The sequence below is a fragment of the Telopea speciosissima genome, chromosome 8, assembly GCF_018873765.1.
Source record: "Telopea speciosissima isolate NSW1024214 ecotype Mountain lineage chromosome 8, Tspe_v1, whole genome shotgun sequence".
Taxonomy (NCBI): domain Eukaryota; kingdom Viridiplantae; phylum Streptophyta; class Magnoliopsida; order Proteales; family Proteaceae; genus Telopea; species Telopea speciosissima.
The window spans coordinates 3,278,351-3,301,632 of record NC_057923.1 but is presented as its reverse complement, the minus strand read 5'-3'; the positions used below and the strand labels follow the sequence as shown (position 1 = coordinate 3,301,632).

At 40.6% G+C, this 23,282-nt stretch overlaps 1 protein-coding gene across 2 annotated transcripts in view; it reads right to left on the bottom strand.

Annotated features, from left to right (window-relative positions):
- Positions 1-1,686: 1,686 nt before the first annotated feature.
- LOC122672849 (membrane-anchored ubiquitin-fold protein 3-like) overlaps positions 1,687-23,282 on the bottom strand; it is a 38,658-nt gene continuing 17,062 nt past the window's right edge. For both annotated transcript variants that reach the window (XM_043870346.1, XM_043870347.1), the window contains exon 4: positions 1,687-2,223. In XM_043870346.1, coding sequence (XP_043726281.1) covers positions 2,168-2,223 — 56 coding nt within the window. In that variant the 3' untranslated portion in view covers positions 1,687-2,167. The remainder of the gene's footprint in view (positions 2,224-23,282) is intronic.

Genomic DNA, 23,282 nt, shown 5'->3' with positions numbered 1-23,282 from the left:
TGTGCAACATTTTATGCTCCGTTACGCACCACAAAAAAGATAATAGAGGAATCCAGTAAAAAACTCATTTCTTTGCTTGAACATCTTAAAAAGATTAATGCACCAAAGACAGGCAGAGAAGAGGAAAGGCGGAAAATGGTGGGGGGTGGGGAGGGTGTTGTAGAAAGGAGGTCGGGGGTGATGGGGAAGGGCAGGGAAGCGGGATGGGTGGGTTGCAGAGGAGGGGGAGTGAAAGCGGGAGAGAGAGAATCGGTGTTGCAGGTGGGGGTGGAGTTGCAGAGCAAGGTGAGGGTGTTGTAGGGGTGGTTCCGCCTTGGTGGAGAAAGAAGAAGATGAAGAAAAGGACGAGGAGATGGTGATGGGTCCCGCAATTAATTAAAAATATGAAAAAATGAAAATAAAATAAAATAAAAGAAGATGAAGGGTGTTGGGGTGTTTTAGGAAGTTCAGTCTATTTATATCTTGGGTTACATGAGCAATAACTAATTTTGGGGAATTAGATAAATCTTTTCAAAATTGAAACTAATAGATGTAAAATATATTTTAAACCTATTTATCTTGTAATTGACTTTCTTATCTAGTAGATCAAGGCAATTTTCCCAAATAAAAAAGGGCATATCCAGTGCACGAAGCTCCTGCCACTGTGGGGTCTGGGGAGGGTGCCTTACCCCTGCTTTCGCAAAGAGGTTATTTCTAAACTCAAACCCGTAACCACTTGGTCACAATGAAGCAACCTTTACCATGGCTTGCTTAAAACTAAGCTTAAAATTAGTCCATTACTTAAGAAAATAAACACTTGTTTGCATTTATCACAAACTCAATCATACGTTTAAAATTTATCAACCTGCATCACATACATCACATATCATACATTGTTAGATTGAGAATGGTCATGCATCAAATATCATATTGTTAGATTGAAAGTGGCCATGTAGATGATAGAACGAAATACAGGTGTAAAAGGATAATACAGACCTAAAAATTATGGAAAACTTTTAATCCATTAACATGTATTTGGGAGGCAGATTTAAAAGCAATTGAAAAAAAATATAGTAAGAATATACATTGAGGGTTGACCTGCGTTATTTTCTTGAAAGCCAAGCGGGGGGGGGGGGGGAGGGGGGAATTTGAAATTTTGTTTTACTCGAGATTTAGAAAAGAAGTTTTGCATTAGAAAGCACTTCAAAGTTTAGGGAACTCATGAGTGGGATGTTTTCTTTTCCTATGCACAGTAACCACAGTCCTTTGTTTTTTTGTGGAACTTCGGATACCAAAGGAGGGTAAGATTTTCCAGTGCAAAGGTTAAACAAAGAAAGTTGGATTAAGAATTTGAAGTGCCACATCAGTAGTTACCCACCCCAATTCTCCCACCCCACCCAAGTCCCTGTCAAATAAACAGGGCCTAATTGTATCTTATTAGACAATTTATTGCTTTTAATCAACTTTTCACTTATAATTCCTTCTTTCCCCTATTTTCCTCCTAATTGGCTAATTCCAAGCATGGAAACTGTGTTTGAAACTCAAGCCCAGAACACCACAATAGACCACCAACTTGCACAGCAAAATTCGTTAGGAAGAATGCTTGATGGAAGGGGAGTGGTGGTGGACCTGACCATATAATTAGAACCCACCAATGGATGAATCCACATCCCTCCGTACAGGAGGGATTCCTAACAACACATCATATATCACTCCTTGGCCAGAAGTAAGCCATGAAGTCAGGAGTCTCAAGTAAAACAACGCTGATACAAGTAACTGAAAATACAGGCAACCTCAGAAATTCATTACAATCATCAGATGAAAAGCTCTACTTCAACGCACCAGCTTGGTTCCCGATTCATGCCCACAGTGTACGGCATCTCTCTCCACCAACATAACAACCACGAAATATATATAACTATATATATACTATCTCAAAACACCAGGAATGCGTTGGTATGAATAAATGGCCTACCAGATATATCAATCCAATCTTAGAAATTAAGAAAGGACAGGTAACTAAGTACATAAACCACCACCACCACCACTTCCACTTATACAATATAAACATCCTTCCACTGAGTCGAGACCATGGTTCAAAGGGTGTCTTTCCAGCTACACTCGGCCGAAGAAATGGACCCAAGTACCAACAGCACCAGCATTGCATTCACCAATCCCATACTTGCTATTACAAAATGGAGCAGGAGCAGACACTTTTCCTTGGGGAATCATCAACCTTCTTTTCTGTTCACACAAACAGCATAAGTAATTCTCAGCAACAATAGTCTTTGTATAAGGAAATTTACTACCAACACAAAGTTCATATCTCCTCAATTGTGTTTTCCATTCAATTTCTAAGACAATCAGGGACTTCAGATAGTTTTTCATTAATTAGTCCATGTTATACTTCCCCCTACCAAAAATGGACATAGGTAGTGCACAGAGTGAATCACAACAATGTAGTTGCGGCAGCAAGATTAAACTGCATGAACAGCCACACTAGTGTAGCAGTCCTATTGGCAGCCAAAATACCAAGAATTTCCAGCAAACCAATGTATAAACAGTTTCAGACACTGACAATGAATATAACCACCATAAGAAGAATCCAATGGGCCATTACAAGTACTCAATGCTTGCATCACATGTAACATCCATGATATACACATACATCTTCAGCCATGGTTTCCGGGATGGTCCACCTAGGAAGGATTAGCTGTATGGCCCTAGTATGTCTCAGGATGCAAATTCATGGGGCCCAAATTTTGTGGACATGTAGGGTTCCAAGGTCCCTCACTAACATGTCAAATTTCAACCAAAAAAGAATCAACCACATGGCAGTATAAAGCTTTGAAAATCCACTAGAAATGAAAATTTTGAAAAATAGTTGGAAACATATGCACAGTTGAAAATAGAAGGGAAAATACCAATAAATGGAAGGGAGAATATGATTGAATTTCGCTCTGCATTTTGACATTAGGCTGGTCTAGACCACCCTATCAATCTATCAGAATTGCGGCATTACCCTCCTGCATGACCACACTAGAAAGTGTGGGCCATGCAGAGTATTCCTCCATCACAAGGTTGTCCCATGTAACAATTAGGTGGACCACACCATGCTGTCACAGCCAAAGTGTCGGCAAAGCCGTGACACCTGAGTACGCATGCATGAGCGTGCATTGTGGTCGTCAATGGCCTTTGTTCTTGACACAGGGCATGCTGTACTGTTGGCGACACCTCTGTGTTGAGTAGTTCAAGGAGCTTGGGCTACCATGTGTGCTGGGTTGATGCCAAGACGACATATTGAGGCGCCAAGGCGCAATGTTAAGATGGCTTGAATGGCCTTAGGCTTGCCGTGGTCAAGCATTAGCTAAGGCACTGCACCGGCAATTGAACCTTGTGAAAAATTTGTCTGTGACACACACATAGAGGGAAAGGGGGTCGAAGAGTTCAGCAACAAGAAGCCTGCCTGATGTCTCCAGGAACATCAATGTAAGATGAGTTCCCCACGCTAAAAAACCAAGGCCAAACAGCAAGTCTCATCCAAGAGTAAGGAAAAAAAAAAAAAAAAAAAGCTGCCCCATGCCAAGAAGCATAGAAACCCAGATGGTCAACCTCTCATTCATGACTATCAACTATTACTGGCTCATCAAGAAACCAACAAACCATTCTCAGCCAATGAGATTCAAACAGAATCAGTGGCTCCAAGAGCCATCCAGGTTATTTCATTTTACTATAGATAGGTCTGTTCCACCTTCATCTTTATGCTACTGTTTTTCTCCAATAGATTTGTAATGATCAGATAAGGTGGTGGAACTTAAAAGGAGAATCCCTGAATCTATTTACCGATAAGGTGGTCAAACAAGGAAAGTGGGACTTTGAGGGAGACACTAACACGATGTGAAATGAGATGAGTACTTTTATGAAGAAGGTGGCTAAAGAGGTCCTGGGAGATTCAAAAAGAAAATGCCAGTCCCCTAGTTTTAAGACTTGGCAAAGGACTAAGAATGTAGAGGATCTAAAAATTTTTAAATTTTCCAAAAATGAAGCTAAGAGGATTGTGGAGGAAACCATGGGAGAAGAAATATGAAGATCTATATAACAATCTGAACATTAAAAAAGGGGAAAAAGCTACCATAAGGTAGCTAAAATGAGGGAAAGGAAGAGTAGAGATTTCGATCATGTTAGATGTATTAACAGTAAAGATGGTCGAGTACTAATAAGTGACGAGGACATTCAGGAGAGATGGCCAGGAAATTTCCACAGCCTACTAAATGACAGTTTTCCAGGCAATAGGGCCCCTAAAGACTGCACTACTCATCAAGACACTTCATGTCATAGATATATACATAAAATTTGGGTGTCTGAAGTAAAAGATGTTGTACGGAAGATGAAAGTGGGCAAACCACTTATAGCCCAAAGGGGGTCCCAACAGAAGTGTGGAAGAGCTTAGGGCTTTTTATGTCCTGGCTAACCAAGTTGTTTAATAAGATTATGAGCACTAGGAGTATTTATATTGACCTGGAAAAAGCCTAGGAGTGAGTCCCTAGAGATCTAATCCGGCATGTTCTAGCAAAGACGGTGATGTAGATCAAAACCTGAAGAAGAATAGGCCAAAACACTGTACACGTAAACAGTGGCACAGCCCCTTTATTTTGGTTTGATGAGAATATTTCTTGAAAAAATTGTGGGGGCAGATTAGTCTTTTAAGTATTAGTTATTCAAGTTCTTAAGTGAAGGGCAATTTTGTCATTCTTCTAAAGCTAATAAGTTGAACTGATGGGGACCACAGGTTGGAGATTTCAGCTGCAACAATTAAGTCATCCAAGTGGGTCCCACAAGGGAGATTTGAAGAATTAAGAAGATTTTGAAGATTTTATTATGTTTCTATTTTTTATTTCAGTCCTAGTTAGAGTAGTTTCTAATTCTCAAGATTTAGTCAATACTTGGTTTCTATTTCTGTCTTTTCTTGGGAAGCAAGTTGTTGCTCCTTTTTAATTGTAAGACTGTTCTCAGCCACCCCACGATTTATCAGTTGAATGAAAGATTGCTTATGCAAAGTTATGTGTTCCTTCTCAAGTGATTCTCATGACTTGAAGGGTTGAGAAACCTGGCTGAGAGAGCCGAACTATCTTTATCCCCTTTTCTTTATTCCTATCCCTGCTCGTTTCCTCTTATTGCTGCTGCCATTTGAAGCTTATACAAGTGCTTTGAAGACCTCTTGAAGCCTGAGCCAAGCATTTCCAGAGCTCCTGCTGCTGTGTCCACTCAATTGAGGGCCTTTGTGCTGCTCCTGCGAGTTGAAGGTTGCTGCCATATCTGAACCCCCATATCTCCATATCCTTCCATCAAACCCTGCTGGGCTTTGACCAACATTCCACTTCCCTCAATCCCCTTTTCACCCCCTTCTATTGGCTGGTTGGCCAAAACTCTTAACCCCCTAATTTCTGGTTCAACCCCTAATCTGAGTTTTTGTATTGCTGATTATTCCTGGGTTATTTGGGACTAGTTCTACCCTAAATTGGTTCTACATTATTTGGTATCAGAGCCGTACAATGGCCAGCAGGGAGGATAGTGTTAGGGAGCTGAAGAGGTTAATAGGTGACATGATTGATCTTAAGAAAGAAGTCCAAGAGCTTAAAGCTGATTTTTGTCCTGGCTACCGTCCACTTCCTACGAATTCTACTATGACATTGGAAAAAATTCTGCAGATGTTAGACCAACGTCTCAATGGTCCTACCAAGGAGGTCTATGTCGTAGTCGTCAAGGTACCAGAGACGATAAATTCAGTCCTTGCGGGTATGGAAGCTAACCCCGATGTATAGATTTGCAAGCCTCAGTTCGATGATTATTGGTCAGCCCTTGATGGTGACAATGATGATGACCTCTTGGATTATGATACTGAAGAGACAGCCGAGGTGATTATGGCCCCCCAACAAGAAGAACCCGTTGAGATCACCAATGCACAAGAGTTTGAAAAGGAGGAGTTCAAGCCTGCAACGGAATACGATTCCACAGTTATGATAATCAAGGATCTCTCTGCTTCTAAATCAGATCACATAGAGTTCATCTTTCCACCGGAATTCTTCCAAGAACGAGGGCCACGTCTACAAGATTTCATTCCAGACATCAAGGAACTGCCAGAGCTCTACTACAGCTTGAAGATGGATGTGCACAACACAACTCCTTCCTATTCAATTCAAAATCCGAGGTCGAATTTTTTCTAAGAAGCGGAGAGTTGATGTAGATCAAAACCTGAAGAAGAATAGGCCAAAACACTGTTCACGTGAACAGTGTCACCGCCCCTTTATTTTGGTTTGATGAGAATATTTCTTGAAAAAATTGTGGGGGCAGATTAGTCTTTTAAGTATTAGTTATTCAAGTTCTTAAGTGAAGGGCAATTTTGTCATTCTTCTAAAGCTAATAAGTTGAACTGATGGGGACCACAGGCTGGAGATTTCGGCTGCAACAATTAAGTCATCCAAGTGGGTCCCACAAGGGAGATTTGAAGAATTAACAAGATATTGAAGATTTTATTATGTTTCTATTTTTTATTTCAGTCCTAGTCAGAGTAGTTTCTAATTCTTAAGACTTAGTCAATACTTGGTTTCTATTTCCGTCTTTTCTTGGGAAGCAAGTTTTTGCTCCTTTTTAATTGTAAGGCTGTTCTCAGCCACCCCACGATTTATCAGTTTTTAATGAAAGATTGCTTATGCAAAGTTATGTGTTCCTTCTCAAGTGATTCTCATGACTTGAAGGGTTGAGAAACCTGGATGACAGAGCCGAACTATCTTTATCCCCTTTTCTTTATTCCTATCCCTGCTCGATTTCCTCTCATTGCTGCTGTCATCTGAAGCTTATACAAGTGCTGTGAAGACCTCTTGAAGCCTGAGCCAAGCAACAATCAGGTTCCAGAACTGCTGCTGCTGTGTCCATTCGATTGAGGGCCTTTGTGCTGCTCCTGCGAGTTGAAGGTTGCTGCCATATCTGAACCCCCATATCTCCATATCCTTCCATCAAACCCTGCTGGGCTTTGACCACCATTCCACTTCACCTTCCACTTCCCTCGATCCCCTTTTCACCCCCTTCTATTGGTTGGTTTGACAAAACTCTTAACCCCCTAATTTCTGGTTCAACCCCTAATCTGAGTTTTTGTATTGCTGATTATTCCTGGGTTCTTTGGGACTAGTTCTACCCTAAATTGGCTCTACATTAGAGGGGGTGTCGAGTAAATATGTGGATGTAATTAAAGATATGAACGAGGGCGTGGTGACCAAGGTGAGACCTGTGGGAGGTCAGGGCAAGGAATTCCCAATTACGATTGGATTACATCAAGGATCAGCCTTAAGCCTGTATCTATTTGCGCTTATCATGGGTGACTTAACCAAGAGCATTCAAGACGAGGTCCCATGGTGTATGCTCTTCCTTGATGATATTGTTTTGGTGGATGAAACAAAACAAGAGGCTTTAAGAATAGTAGAACGAAGACAGAGTATATGATATGTAATTTTCGCCATACTATGATGGATACTAACATGGTGCGAATTGGGGAAAAGGAGATACTGCAAAGTGATTATTTTCGATATCTAGGGTCAATCATAAATAAAGAAGGTGACATAGAGGATGACGTTTGACAGAGAATTAAAGTGGGATGGATGAAGTGGAGAGGCGCGTCCGGAGTGTTGTGTGGCCGACGTATTCCTTTAAAGCTTACAGAAAAGTCCTACAGGATTATTGTACAACCGGCTATGCTGTATGGGGCAGAATGTTGGGCAATTAAGAAGTGACATATCGAGAAGCTATGTGTAGCAGCGATAAGGATGTTAAGATGGATGTGCGGAAAAACTAGGAAGGATAAAGGAAGGAATGAGCGTATTAGAGCTGATTCAGGAGTTGCCCCGATCAATGACAAGCTTTGAGAAAGTTGTTTGAGGTGGTCTGGTCATGTTCAACTGCGGCTCAGGGACCCCCCAATAAGGAGTGATATGATCCTAATTGAAGGAGCCAAAAGAGCGAGGGGCAGGCCTAAAATGACCATGGGAGAAGTTGTGAGGAAGGACATGCATAATCTAGGTCTTGTACCAAGTATAACCTCGGATAGAGCCTATTGGAGGGCCAGGATCCATGTAGCAAACCCCATTTAAGGAGATTCTCCTGACTTGCTCGGTTGAGCCTCTTTCCTCTTATTTGCATCTTTCATCTTTATTTCTTCTTTTATTTTTATTTTCCATCTTTGATTTGTTATTTTTCATTTCTCATTTGTCATTTGTCATTTTCCATTTCTCATTTGTCATTAGTCAGTTTCTCCTACTTTTTTTTTTTGGATCCATGTACCTGACCCCATTTAGTTGGGATAAGGTTGAGTTTGTTGTTATTGTTGTTGCTGTTGTATGAACACTAGGAGTATGTCAGATGAATGACAGAGAAGCATTGCGGTTCCAATTTACAAGAATAAAAGTGATATTCAAGATTGTAATAACTATAGAGGCATAAAACTAATGAGCACTATGAAGGTATGGAAGCGGGCTATTGAAACCCACCTAAGACAAGAAAATACTATCTCGGAGAACCAATTTTTGGTTTTATGCCAAGAAGATGTACGATCAAAGTTATCTACTTACTTAGGAGGCTCATGGAAAGATTCAGTGTGTGCAAGAAGGATCTCTATATGGTCTTTATTGACCTATAAAAGGCTTATGACAAAGTCCCGAAAGAGATAATCGGGCACACTCAAGAGAAGAGAAGAGAAGCGTTTAAAGTAAATATGTAGACATAAATCAAAGATCTGTATAATGGCATGGTTTCTAGTGTAACAACCGTGGGTGGGAAAAGTAACAAGTTCCCAATATCAGTTGGGTTACATTAACAATCAGCCTTAAACCCAAATTTGTTTGCGCTCATCATGGATGATTTAACGAGAGATCCGTTCTTTGGAGTATGCTTTTTGTTGACGATATTGTATTGGTAGATGAGACAAAAGCGGGGATTAACACCAAGTTGAAGGTATGGAGATCAACTTTGGAATCAAAAGGTTTTAAGATAAGTAGGACGCAGACAAAGTATATGGCATGTAACTTTAGTCACACTAGGATGGGTAAAGAGGCGGTGAATATTGATGAGAAGAGAGATTCCGCAATGTGACTATTTTAGGTACCTGGGTTCAATCATAAATAAGGTGACAGAGAAGATGATGTTTTTTTTTATGAAAGAGAAGATGATGTTGCTCGGAAAGTTAAAGTAGGATGGTTGAAGTGGAGAGGTGTGATTATAGTGTTATGTAACCGACGTATTCCTTTAATAAAGCTTAAAGGAAAATTCTATAGGACAGTCGTGCAACCAGCTATGATGCACGGGGCAGAATGTTGGGTAGTTAAGAAGCGTCTTATAGATAAACTCATAAATTAAGTGTAACAGAGATAAGGATGTTGAAATGGATGTGCGGCAAAACTAGGAAGGATAAAGTAAGGAATGATCATATTAGAGCTGATTTGGGAGTTGCCCCCATACAGGATAAGATCCATGAAAGTAGTTTGAGAGATGGAATGGCCATGTTCAACGGAGGCCTTGGAATGCACGAGTACAGAGGAGTGATTTGATCTAGATTGAAGGATCAAAAAGAGTTAAGGGCAGGCCTAAAAAGACCCTAGGAGAAGTATTGAGGAAAGACATGCAGAGCTTAGGCCTTGTCTCAAGTATGACCTCAAATAGAGCTGAATGGAGGAAAGGATCCATATAGCCAACCCCATTTAGGTGGGTTGTTGCTGAGTTGTTGTCGATGTTGTCATGCTCTTTCCATTTCACTATTATTTTTTCTATTTTTTCTTTGCAAGGATCCGTGTAGCAGACCCCATTTAGTTGGGATAAGGCTGAGTAGTTGTTGTTGTAGACTTGTAATGATCAGAAATGAAATGTTACTAATAGTTATTAATTAGCAAAAATAAGGCTGGTTCAAAATGATTAGTAAGGATCGAAGGTGTACAAGATAGTTTGATTTACATTGTATGAGAAGAAGACATAATGCAAAATCATACTTGAAAAAACGGACTAAAGTAACCAGCAGAGGAGTTGGAGAATAGAACATGTCAATAATCAAGATTGACAGACTTTTTCTGCATGCCCAAAAACAGTATAAAAAAAGAGTTATCTGATCCCTCATTATGCACATTATAACCTAACTAAAACTCTCACCCTATTTGGTAATATATTTTTTCAATATAAAACCTATTTTACTTTCATATAAAAGAAATAGGCAAGGGTTCTCGTACAATGGACAAATGCGAGTAAAGAATCTAGTCCAAAAGCGTAGGATTAGATTAGCCTCCTGGAACATTGGTTCTTTACCGGGTAAGAGCATGGAGCTGATAGATGTTATGAGGAGAATGAAGATTAATATTGCCTGTATTCAGGAGACTAGATAAAAGGGGGCAAAAAAGCTAAGGTGTTGGACAGCTTTAAAATTTGATATGTGGAAAATCAAAGTAATAGAAGTGGAGTGGGCATTGTAGTGGAGACCTTAAGAATATTGTGGTGGATGTTAAATGAATTGGAGATAGGATTATATCCATCAAGCTAGTATTGGAGAAAGAAGTTAACATAATCAGCACCAACGCACCTCAAGTAGGACAGGATGAAAGTAGTAAGTTTCAATTTTGGGAACACATTGATGGATTAGTGCAAGGTTTTAGTCAACGAGATATGATTATTATAGGGGGTGATCTGAATGGTCATGTTGGGAGGGAAAGTAGAGGATATGAAGGCATTCATGGAGGCTATGGAGTTGGGAGAGCAATGAGGAGGGAACCTCAATTTTAGACTTTGCGTTAGCTTACGATTTATCCATTGTGAACACCTTCTTTGAAAAGAGACAGGAGCATTTGGTTACCTACAAAAGTGGGCATCATACCAGCCAAATAGACTTCTTCCTAACAAGAAGGGCCGACAGATCACTTTGTAAGGATTGTAAGGTTATATCTGGGGAGAGTCTAACCACTCAAAATAGATTGGTCGTCTTGGATATGTATCTCACCTTGCAGTTTCGTAAAATAGGGGAACTTATATGCCCTAAGATAAAGTGGTGGAGATTAAAAGAAGACTCCTTAACCCCTTTTACGGATAAAGTGGTCAAACAAGTAATAATGCCCCATAGAACTGTATTATTCGTCGCAACACCACTTCCCATAGATATATACGCAAAATTAGGGTGTCTGAAGTCAAAGAAGCTTTAAGAAGGATGAAAATAGGCAAGACACTTGGCCTAGACGGAGTTCCAACTTCCAATCAAAGTGTGGAAGAGCCTAGGATTATGTGGTTTAACCTGGCTAACTAAGCTGCTTAACAAGATTTTGAGCACAAGGAAATGTCGGATGAATGGAGGAAAAGCATTGTGGTCCCAATCTACCAAAATAAAGGTGATATTCAGAGCTGCAATAACTATAGAGGCATAAAGCTAATGAGCTATACGATGAAGTTATGGGAGAGGATTATTGATACCCGCCTTAGAAAGTAAACTACCATTTCAGAGAACCAATTTGGTTTTATACCAGGTAGATTCATGATGGAAGCTATATTTTTACTTGGGAGACTCATAGAAAAGTATAGAGGACAAGAAGGATCTTCTTATGGTCTTTATTGACCTAAAAAAAGCCTATGATAGTGTCCCTAGAGAGCTAATTTGGCACATTTTGGAGAAGAGAAGGGTGCCATGTAAATACGTGGACATAGTTAAAGATATGTATGACGGCGTGGTGCCTAGTGTAAGGTCGATGGGGGGGGTCAAGGCAGTGAGTTCCCAATTACACTTGGGCTACATCATGGATCAACCTTAAGCCCTTATTTGTTTGCGTTTATCATGGATGATTTAACTAGAGAAATACAAGATGAGATTCCTTGATGTATGCTTTTTGCTGATGATATTATGTTGGTAGATGAGACAAAAGCAGGGTTAACGCTAAGTTGGAGTTATGGAGATCTGCCTTGGAGTCAAAAGACCTTAAGATAAGTAGAACAAAGACCGAGCACATGGTGTGCAACGTTAGCCAGAATATGTCGGTTAATGAAGTGGTCAAGATTGAGGATAAAGAGTGTTGAAATAGGCTGCTTACCCGATTGGGGTAAGTAGTCCTAGTTAGATTAGGATTAGTCCTACTAGTCCTAGCAGATTAGGATTAGTCCTAGTCAAGTTAGGAGTAGTACTAGTCAGATTATGATTCTCTTCTTTTATATTTTCCCTTTGTTTTATTGTTCTTCCCTCTGCCGAGTCCTATTCTGGCATTCCTAGTTGTATTAGGAATTCCTAATAGGATTATGACTGAGGCAATATTCCTATTTGTACTTTGATTAATTGTACTTCAATTCTATATAAATAAAGGGCCTTGGTGATCGGTTAAGATCATCCAAGCATTCTCTAAATTCTCTCTTCTCACATGGTATCAGATCAGGTCTCTTTGACCTAACCCGGTTCCTACCCCTCCCCCCTTCCATCGTTCTCTTTTCCATTTTTTTCACTCAATATCCATTCCCCTCCCCTCCCACTCGAATTTCTTCACCTTTTTTTTTTTATTTCTCTCTCCAATTAGGGCAGATCTAATGAGGTGATCTGTGAGATAGATGCTGCCCTAATTTATCACCTCACCAATTGATGAATTAAGAAGGTTTTGGTTCGATAGCTGCTGCCCATACTTCTGCGATATTTTTTGGAGTTCTCCCCTGCTGAAGACCAATTTCTCCTTGCCATTAAAGCTGGTTTTCTTGGGATACATCACTGGAGGCTTTCTGGACAGGTGCTGTCTCTGTTTCTCTTCCCACCATTGAGGCATATCTCCACATCGATCTCTTTTCCAGGTTTTTTTGACATAAACCTGCTATTTCTCGATCAGGTTTTTTTTCTCCTCTCTATGTGGGCTGCTGTTTGAACACATCTGCATCAAATTTCAAGGCTGTTTCTACAGTATTTTATCACTATTTGAAGACCCTTAAATCCCAATCGATATTTCTCCTCTAAGGTTTTTTTTTTCAAACCCTACCTATCGAACTTTGGATTTAGGGCTGCTTGTTGCTGCCACACGGATTCATCCATTTTTTTATTTCTGTTTTGCTGCCACTGTGTTGTCTACAATATGGGGGACTCAGAAGTGACCATGGCCAACTCTGGAGTTGATTCGCAGCCGCTGACAGAATTCCTCCCTTATGTTGCATCTATTAAACTTGATGGATCCAATTACCTCATCTGGGCCAGATCTCTCTCCTTGACTGTGGCTGGTAGGGGGCTTGGTGGGTATCTTCATGGCACCACCAAACAACTTGCTGAAGAAGGTACTGCCCGTACTAAATGGGCTGCCAACGATGGCTATGGTGATGTCATTTGTTCTAAATTCTATGACCACTGATCTATCCAATCAATATCTCCTCCTTGACACTGCTACTCAGATATGGACTGCTGTCAAGGGAACTTATGGTCGATCAGGAAGCGGTGCTTAGGTGTATGAAATCAGGAAGACACTCCAAAACAATACTCAGAAGGAGATCTCTGTTACTAAATACTATGCTGCCCTCAAGTGTTTATGGCAGCAATTGGATCATTATGCTAGGTTTAAACCTACTACTACTACTGATATTACTGCCAATTATTCTTATGTTGATCAATTTCGGGTCTATGATTTCCTAGCTGGACTCAATGATGATTATGACCCTATCCGTGTGCAAGTCCTTGGTCGGGTTCCTTTCCCCACTCTAGAGGAGACTTTTTCTTATGTTCACAGTGAAGAGACACGAAGGGCTGCCATGATGATTACTCCCAAAGTTGAGAGATCAGCCTTACAAACTGCTGGCTCCACCCCTATTACTTCTTCTGACTGGGTTGCTGCTACTACCACCAAAGAGCCTGTGAAGTGTGAGCATTGTCACAAACCATATCACACTAAGGATCAATGTTGGAAATTACATGGGAAGCTAGCTGATTTTGAGGCCAAACGTGGTCGTGCTAAGTCTAAAACCAAAGCCAATCACACTGAAAGTGTAGCTCCAATTCCCACTGCTGACATCGGTTTCTCCCAGGACGAACTCCAGGCTCTACGTCGTATGTTGAACACATCCGCTGCCTCTACTACATCTGCTGCCAATTCAGGTTCCTTCTTTGCCCGTACATGTATTTCCTTTGCTGGTCATTGTGCATCAGTAGTTTCCACTCCATGGATCATAAACTCCGGTGCTACTGATCACATGACAGGTTCTTCCAACCTTTTTAATACATATTCTCCTACTTCTGGTAAGGATAAAGTCAAAATTGTTGATGGGTCCCTCTCCTCCATATCAGGAAAAGGATCCATTGGTTGTTCTCCTTCTCTTACCCTGTCATCTGTGTTGCATATTCCCAAATTTACAACTAACCTTCTTTCCATTAGCAGTCTCACTAAATCCCTGAATTGTAAAGTGACTTTTTTTCCCACTCACTGTGTTTTTCAGGAACTGGACTCTGGGAAGACGATTGGATTGGGTAAAGTGCATGGCGGATTGTACCTGCTTGATGGCGATCCTACACCTACCTAGGCTTTACCATCGGCATCTTTCTCTTCTGAATTACATAAATGGCACTCTAGGCTAGGCCATCCCCCTTTAGGTACTTTATCACATTTATTTCCAGCATTAGTTAAAGACTGTAATAAGAAAGACTTTTTTTGTGAGCCTTGTGTCTTGGCTAAACAGACACGTTCAACTTATCCTATTTCTAATAATAGATCCTCTTCCTTATTTCATGTTGTTCATACTGATGTGTGGGGTCCTAGTAGGAAAGCTTCCTTGTCTGGACATCGGTGGTATGTCACTTTTATTGACTGCTATTCTAGGTTCACTTGGGTATACCTTATGCACACAAAAAATGAAGTTTTTTCATGTTTTCAGCACTTTCATCAGTTGGTTAAAACCCAATTTAATGCCACTCTTCAAATTTTGAGGAGTGACAATGGGAAAGAGTATATGGAAGGTCAGTTCCAAAAATACCTTGCTGCCCATGGGATTCTCCATTAGACCAGCTGTGTCGACACTCCAGCCCAAAATGGTGTGGCTGAGAGGAAAAACCGCCACCTCTTAGAGGTGGCTAGGGCTCTTCTGTTTGCTCGCAATGTCCCTTCCCTTTATTGGGGGGATGTTGTCCTTACTGCAGCCTATTTAATTAATAGGCTGCCCAGTTGTGTTCTTTCCAAAGCCCCTATTGAGCTATTACGTGGCTCTTTTTCCTTTATAGTCCCACCTAAGGTATTTGGCTACGTTTGTTATGCCAGGGATACAAGGTCCCCTGGTAAACTTGACCCACGTAGTCTCCGCTGCATTTTCTTGGGATATTCTGTTACTCAGAAGGGGTACAAATGTTATTACCCTCCATCCCGCAGGACTTTTGTCAGCATGGATGTTGTTTTTCATGAAAACGTTCCATATTTTATGTCCCCACCTCTTCAGGGGGAGAGTGTTAGTGAAGATGTGCTGACTATTGATTCTCCACCTCCACTTCAATCTGGTTACCATGAGTCTGAACCAGTTCGGCCTGCCCTTAATACTCCCCCTGACTCAGGGGGAGAGGTTCCTACACAGGGGGAGACTATTTCTATTCAGGGGGAGCAATCTACCCCTGTTCAGACTCCTATCCAGAGGACTATTAGTGAATTTCAGAGGAGGGTTGATGCTACTAACATGAAGACCTATGCAAGGAAACATAAGCAAGTTCAATCAACTGTTGCTCCAGTACCCATCCAATTGCTGAACCTGGATCCAGAACCTGCCTCTCCACCTAGTAATGTTCCTTCTCCTGAGTTACCTATTGCTCTTCGCAAAGGGGGTCAGGACTTGCACTCAGCATCCCATATCTCATGTTGTTTCTTATGACTCTCTTTCCCCATCCTTTCATGCTTTTGTTTCCTCTCTTTCTTCTGTTCGTATTCCTAACAATTGGCAGGAAGCTCTATCAGATGGAAAGTGGAACGCAGCGATGATGGAAGAAATGGAAGCCTTGAAGAAAAATAACACATGGGAGCTTGTGGTTCTTCCACCTGGGAAGAAAACCGTTGGATGTAAATGGGTGTTTGTGGTGAAACAGAAGGTAGATGGCACTGTGGATAGGTATAAGGCACGCCTCGTGGCCAAGGGGTTCACTCAGACATACGGCATTGATTACCAGGAAACTTTTGCACCTGTTGCAAAGTTAAATACTGTTCGTGTGTTATTATCTTGTGCAGTCAACCTTGGATGGGATTTGCAGCAACTAGATGTAAAAAATGTCTTCCTAAATGGAACACTGGATGAGGAGGTGTATATGGACATTCCACTAGGGTTCTCTTGTGACAGAAACCAGGAAAAGTGTGTAGGCTGAAGCGTGCACTTTATGGGCTGAAGCAGTCACCTCGAGCATGGTTTGGCCGATTCCACAAGGCCATGATTTCTGTGGGCTATAAGCAGAGTAATGCTAATCACACACTCTTTATAAAGAGGGCTAGTGAAAAACTCACAGTTCTTATAGTCTACGTTGATGATATAGTGGTTACCGGCAATGATGGTGATGAGATCAAACGGTTGAAGACCTTCCTTGGACAAGAATTTGAGATTAAAGATCTAGGAAAACTACGATACTTTCTTGGGATTGAAGTGGCCAGATCTTCTAAAGGCATTTTTCTCTCCCAGAGGAAGTATGTCCTAGATTTATTGGCTGAGACCGGGTTGTTAGGCTGTCGTCCTTCAGATACTCCTATGGATCTTACTGTTCGACTCAAGGAGAAAGAGGGTGAGCCTGTTGATAAAGACCGGTACCAAAGACTTGTAGGGAAGCTGAATTATCTTTCACACAGTCGTCCTAACATTGCTGTCGCCGTGAGTACTGTGAGCCAGTTTATGCATGATCCCTACTCTTCTCATATGGAGGCCGTTCATCGTATCTTACACTATTTGAAGTTAGCTCCTAGAAAAAGAATTATTTTGTCTACACAGGGTCGTCTACGGATAGAAGCATACACTAATGCTGATTGGGCTGGTTCTGCAGATCGCAAGTCTATTTCTGGGTATTGCTCCTTTGTAGGTGGAAATCTTGTCACGTGGCGTAACAAGAAGCAAAATGTTGTTGCCCGTTCTAGTGCCGAAGCTGAGTTTCGAGCTATGGCACAAGGTATTTGTGAATTACTCTGGCTTAAAGGGTTGCTACAAGATCTTGGTGTTCCTATTCGTCTTCCTATGATGTTGCACTGTGACAACAAGGCTGCAATCAGCATAGCACACAATCCTGTACAGCATGATCATACCAAGCATGTTGAGGTGGATAGGCATTTCATCAAAGAGAAGTTAGAAGATGGGCTGATTTGTATTCCCTTTGTGACATCTGCGGATCAACTTGCTGATATCTTCACCAAGGGATTGTCTGAAAAATTGTTTTATCCCAATCTAGTCAAGTTGGGTATGATCGACATCTTTGCTCCAACTTGAGGGGGAGTGTTGAAATAGGCTGCTTACCCGATTGGGGTAAGTAGTCCTAGTTAGATTAGGATGAGTCCTACTAGTCCTAGCAAATTAGGATTAGTCCTAGTCAAGTTAGGAGTAGTACTAGTCAGATTATGCTTCTCTTTTATTTTTTCCCTTTGTTTTATTGTTCTTCCCTCAGCCGAGTCCTATTCTGGCATTCCTAGTTGTATTAGGAATTCCTAATAGGATTAGGACTGAGGCAATATTCCTATTTGTACTTTGATTAATTATACTTCAATTCTATAAAAATAAAGGGCCTTGGTGATCGGTTAAGATCATCCAAGCATTCTCTAAATTCTCTCTTCTCACAAAGAGATATCTAAATGTGATTATTTTAGATATCTTGGATCCATCGTAACAAAAGACGGTAATATAGATGATGATGTTTCCCAAAGAATTAAAGTATGATGGCTAAAGTGGAGAGGTGCAACCTGCGTTTTGTATGATCGGCGTATCCCTTTAAAACTCGAAGGGAATTTTACAGGACTGCCATACGTCCAGATATGATGTATGGCGCAGAATGTTGGGCCGTGAAGAAACGGCAGGTAGATAAACTAAGTGTAGCAAAGGTGAGGATGTTGAGATGGATGTGTGGCAAGACTAGAAAGGAGTAAGGCATGGCCATACTAGAACTGAGTTGGGAGCATAGTTGTCACTGCGTCATGGCGATCCAAGTCAGTGGAGGGGTGTCTGATCGATATATCAACACATCGCCCGCCATGGCAACGCCAAGGCGATAATGTCGACCATGTTTTATTTTTTATTTTCTCTTTTTTAATGTTTTAATAGATGTATACTCAAGCCATGTTTTATTTTTTCTCTATTGTTTCTCAAGTTTTAAGGATGGCAATCTTGTAATTAAGCAGAATCTAAGAAAGGGCATAAAAGGGTTTGGATTTAATGACTAAGGGTAAACTTGGAGGGATGTGTAAAGTATGGACAAAGGGGAATAAAAGAAGAGAAGGGTACTTTAGGAAAAAGACAAAAATAAGGGTTTGTAATAACCCACGATCAGATTACGGTTGTCTTCAACCTTCTGCCTTCATCCTGGGACGGAAAACAGCGCAGTACAAAGGAGATAACTCCTTCAACTCTTCTCAGTCCAGTCTAAATCTTCAGGCGAAGCATCGCCACATCATGTTCGATCAATTCCAGCAAGAACTCATCACGGAAATCAATTAAACAAGGAGTATTTAATCCCTGGAATTAGATCTGGCGACTTCTTAGTTGCAAGTAATCTTCAAAGGTTTGAATCTCAGGGCAAGGAAAGCTTTTGGGTGCGAACCTCTCTGGTAAGGATCGCCCTAGGGTGGTAATTCAATGCACCAAAACTCAAGCCCAATCGACTCTCTCTCAAAGGGTTCAAAACAATTCTATTGAGAGTTGCAGTCACCGCCCAACAGAGAAAACATCAATGGCAAAAGAAGATGAAATCGAAGAGGGAAAGAGAGAGAGGAAGAAGAAATTGAAGAGGGAAAGAGAGACAAGACACCATGGCGTAGGTCGATATGCATGCTTCTCCAGCGCCAGGACGCCATGACAACTATGGTTTGGAATAGCCCCTATTCTTGAGAAGCTACCAGAGAGTCGCTTGAGGTGGCATGGTCATGTTCAACAGAGCCCTTAGGATGCACCAGTGCTGATAAGTGATTTGATTCAGATCGACGGATCTAAAAGAGCTAGGGGCAAGTCTAAATTGACACTAGGAGTAGTGAGGAAAGAAATGCATAGTTTGGGCCTTGCCTCAAGTATGGCCTCGAATAGAGCTGAGTAGAGGGCTAAGATCCATGTAGCCGACCTCTTTTAAGTGGTTTTCCCTGTGTTTCTGTAGTCATCGTTGTTCTCTCGTCCTTTTACTATTATTTTTATTTTTTTATCTTCGCATGGATCCATGTAGCCAACCCCATTTAGTTGGGATAAGGCTGAGTTGTTGTTGTTGTTGTATAAAAGAATTTGATTGCAAGGTAAAGAAAATTTTAATCATCAAATTTGGAATGTTTTGGAGTTGGTTATACCATCATGCAAGGCAATGATTACAAAAATTTCCACTTTAGTGTTGACTTAATTTCACTTCTCTTCTTTTTATTTCCCTTGCAACCAAACGGAGCCATAGTAAAGGTTCTCTCTCTCTTCCCCAACCCCCTCTTTTAGGGGGGAGGGGGTTCAGAATCTCTTCATGTCTTCTGATTTTGCCCCGTTCCTGCTCCATTTCCAGTTTAAGAATAGTGAATGAGCACACTTTCTCCAAAGTCAACATCCCCCTCATATCTTTCTATGCAAAGTTCTACCACCCTGAAATCTTATTTATCCAAATAACAAATTTTCCAACTCGAAGGGAAAAGGCTGGGCACACCGCCAAGGTGCCCAGCAAGTGTCATCCTCTCCCCTCCCCCTTTCGAAAAGAACCTCTTGCCCTCTTGTGTCTAGCCATGTGATTAGTCTATGCCGCTAGCTTACCGAAAGCCGGTGGCATGCCCAACCCTCTCCCTTATTATAATTTCATTTTTATTACTAGTTCGTGCAGATTTTATTAATTGAATAAGCTGCCACACTCTTCTTTGCATCACTTCAGGTTGATTAGGACTTCAGTAATGCTCCTTGGCAGTATTCATAGTTGTCAAGGCGGCAAGGCAGTAGAAAGGTGCCTAATCGCTAAGGCGCCCACCTAGGTGTCGCCTAGGTGACCAAGGCGCCCTCAAGTGTTATTTTTTATTCCCCCCCCCCTTTTCTAACATTATTTAGTGTGCTACAATATTTTAGTGTGCTACAATATATACCTTATATCATCAAAACTCAACATAAAGCATCCTCAAGTGTCAAGTCATCAAAAACAACATTAAGCCACATCAAGTCATCAAAAATCAACATTAAGCCACATCAAGTTATCAAAAATCAACATTAAGCCACATCAAATCATCAAAAATCAACATTAAGCTACATCAAGTCATCAAAAATCAACATTAAGCCACATCAAGTCATCAAAAATCAATATTAAGCCACATCAAGCCATTAAAAATCAGCATAGAACTAGAACACAGCAGAACTGAAGAAGCAAGCTATTGGAAGTGTGAAACAATCAAAACATACGTTTGGTTTATACTGTTCTTAGAAAATATGATCTTATCTATAAGTAATTAAATTGTTCTCGATTTAGAAAGATATTCTTGTTCTCTAAGAAGTTGGACTAGTCAAATGATTTTATTTTTACATGAGACTTCTCGTATTAAATAGAGCACAAAACCAGCTTTCCAACAAATCCAAAATTGCTTAAATCTGGTTTGCGCACTTTCGATTAGCAATGTTTTACCATATTAAGATTTCTAGAATTTTTAGATTTGAGAAAAACCCCAGCATTTGAAAGTTGAAAATTTCACCTACCGCCGAAAATCTAGTTTTTGTTCTTGAACCGGGGGTTGACCTTTTATCCTTTTGGAATTTGATTTTAACTATTTTTATTGGATTCAAATAGGGGGGTATTTGGTTATTTATAAATAATATCTTAAGTAAATGAAATAAATGATATTTAGCATAAATAAGGGCCAATACCGGGTTCGATACCAATAAAAAGCACCTTGCAATAAGGTGGCAGTCGCCTAGGCCCAAACAAAACTGCCTGGACACCTTGACAACTAAGGCAGTATCCCAGATTACACATTCAAAAGCCTCAAATCGGTCAGAATCAGTCTGACTCGGTTACTAAGAATCAGGGTCAATCGATTCCAAAGCCATCCCACTGATTCCAGTCTGATTTTTTTAAAACCATGTATTCCCCAACCCCCTCCCTCCTAACCCTTTCTGAAATTTTAGCTTTATGTAAGAGTAGACCAGTAGGCATGAGCCGCCCTAATGCAGATCCGGGGTTCGAAAACCCAAATCGGATCGCTTATTGGTCCACTCGAATAATAGATAACTCAAATCTAAGAGGCAATAGCATAATTGTAATTAACCAGAATTTTCACAACAAATAGTCTACATGAACAGAATCAAAACAATCTTTCAAAGAAAATGATTTTTCCATTTTTGCCCCAACGCAACCATAGCCAAACAGAAAATGAACTATAATCCCCTAAAGCCCTTCAAAAAACCCTTATATGATCCAAAAACTGAAGGCTGCTGACTGGCCTTAGTCCTCCTAGGGTTAGACCTTTATGGTAGCTGATTCGATCCAAGCTAATCAAATGAAACTTCATCTAGACCAACTTCACTTATTTAAGGATTTGTAACAGATAGTTAACTCATTGAAAAGTATTGTTGTAATACTGCAGCCTTCAAGCAAGATGGCAAAGAATTTCGCACAACCAATACATTCCTCAAGATCGCTGTAAAACCACAACCAAGCAAAGTGCAGGTTTCCAGATCTAATATAAGTTCTTCCTTTTAATAAAATTCTTTCCCTAGAATGGTCCAACCTATTTGTATTTCCAGTTTTGCACTGATACAAGTACATTAACAAATAGTTTTTTGGGCCTTCAGCTTTTCTACAATTTTATTTGGTATTACTGATTGAAAGTAAAACCAATATCTTCTACTGCTGCTAGGGTTTTGGCTACAGGAATCTTGTTCTCCCAGCCTGTTCTATTTAAGGCAAGTAGGCAACTATCAACTTTCTCACTTTTCAGCCTAGAAAATCTTGGGCTCTCTTTCATATGTTTATCACCTCAGCCTGAATAATGAACTCTTACAATTTTTAAAAGTACTATTTTTTTTATTGACTGGCACTTTATTAAAGACACCTCTAAGAAATATCAATTGTGGCATAAAAGAATGAAATGGTACAATCAATAGCTTATACCAAATATTTGTGATAGTACTTGTGAGTTCAATTGAGTTTTTTTTTATCTATGACTAAGGTTAAGCTTCCATTTCTGCCTTCTAGACCAGAGAGCCAGTTGGAAACAAAAAAGCATATTTGGATAGCTTCTCATCCCAGATTCTAGGAACAGAAGCAATCATCTCATTTTCAATTAGAAACCAAACCTGAAACTTCATCATGGAGATCAGAAAGGAAAAACAACATTCGCATCCCCATAAACAGATGGATGAGACACATAAAAGGGCGTACCCAGTGCACGAGGTGCCCGCCACTGCGGGGTCTGGGGAGGGTCATAATGTACGCAGCCTTACCCCAGCTTTCGCAGAGAGGCTGTTTCCAGACTCGGACCCGTGACCACTTGATCACAATGGAGCAACCTTAACCATTGCACCAAGACCCGCCTTCTATGGATGAAAAACTTACAAAACAAAAATTACTACACATGGTAATGCAGGCCCGGTCCAAAAATTGGTCTTATTTTAATATCTATGGGGTATGGGCTTTTGATTCCTTGGGTTTAAATTGTAATGAGCTGAAATATAAAGCGCCAGAGAGGGTCTATTAATAGTGCACGAAATAATAACACACACACATTTCGATTTTAGTTTTGGACTATTGGTTGTTGCAAATTTTGCTGGTGTTTTCTCTCCCCCCACGGTTGGACTTCTTTTTCTCACACATTATTTCTCTCTCCCTCTCTCTCTCTCTCACCCTCCAACTTAGGAAGATTTTCACTATTCTTATTTCCTTCTTTCTCTCCTTCAGTTTCTCCTTTATTTAAGTATTTAACCAACCGCTAGCTTTTTTTTCCTCCTCTCCCTTCTTATTGATTATTAGTTCTCATATCCTATTTTTTATGAAGGCCTTATTTCTTTCCCTCTCATCGGCTCATCGCAACTTCCTCCTTTCCTATTTTCTCTCCTGTGTGTCTGTTATCTCTTCTTATTTGGGACAGGTAGCAAAATTCTCTCCTCTGTTATTTCTCTCTACCTTTACGTTA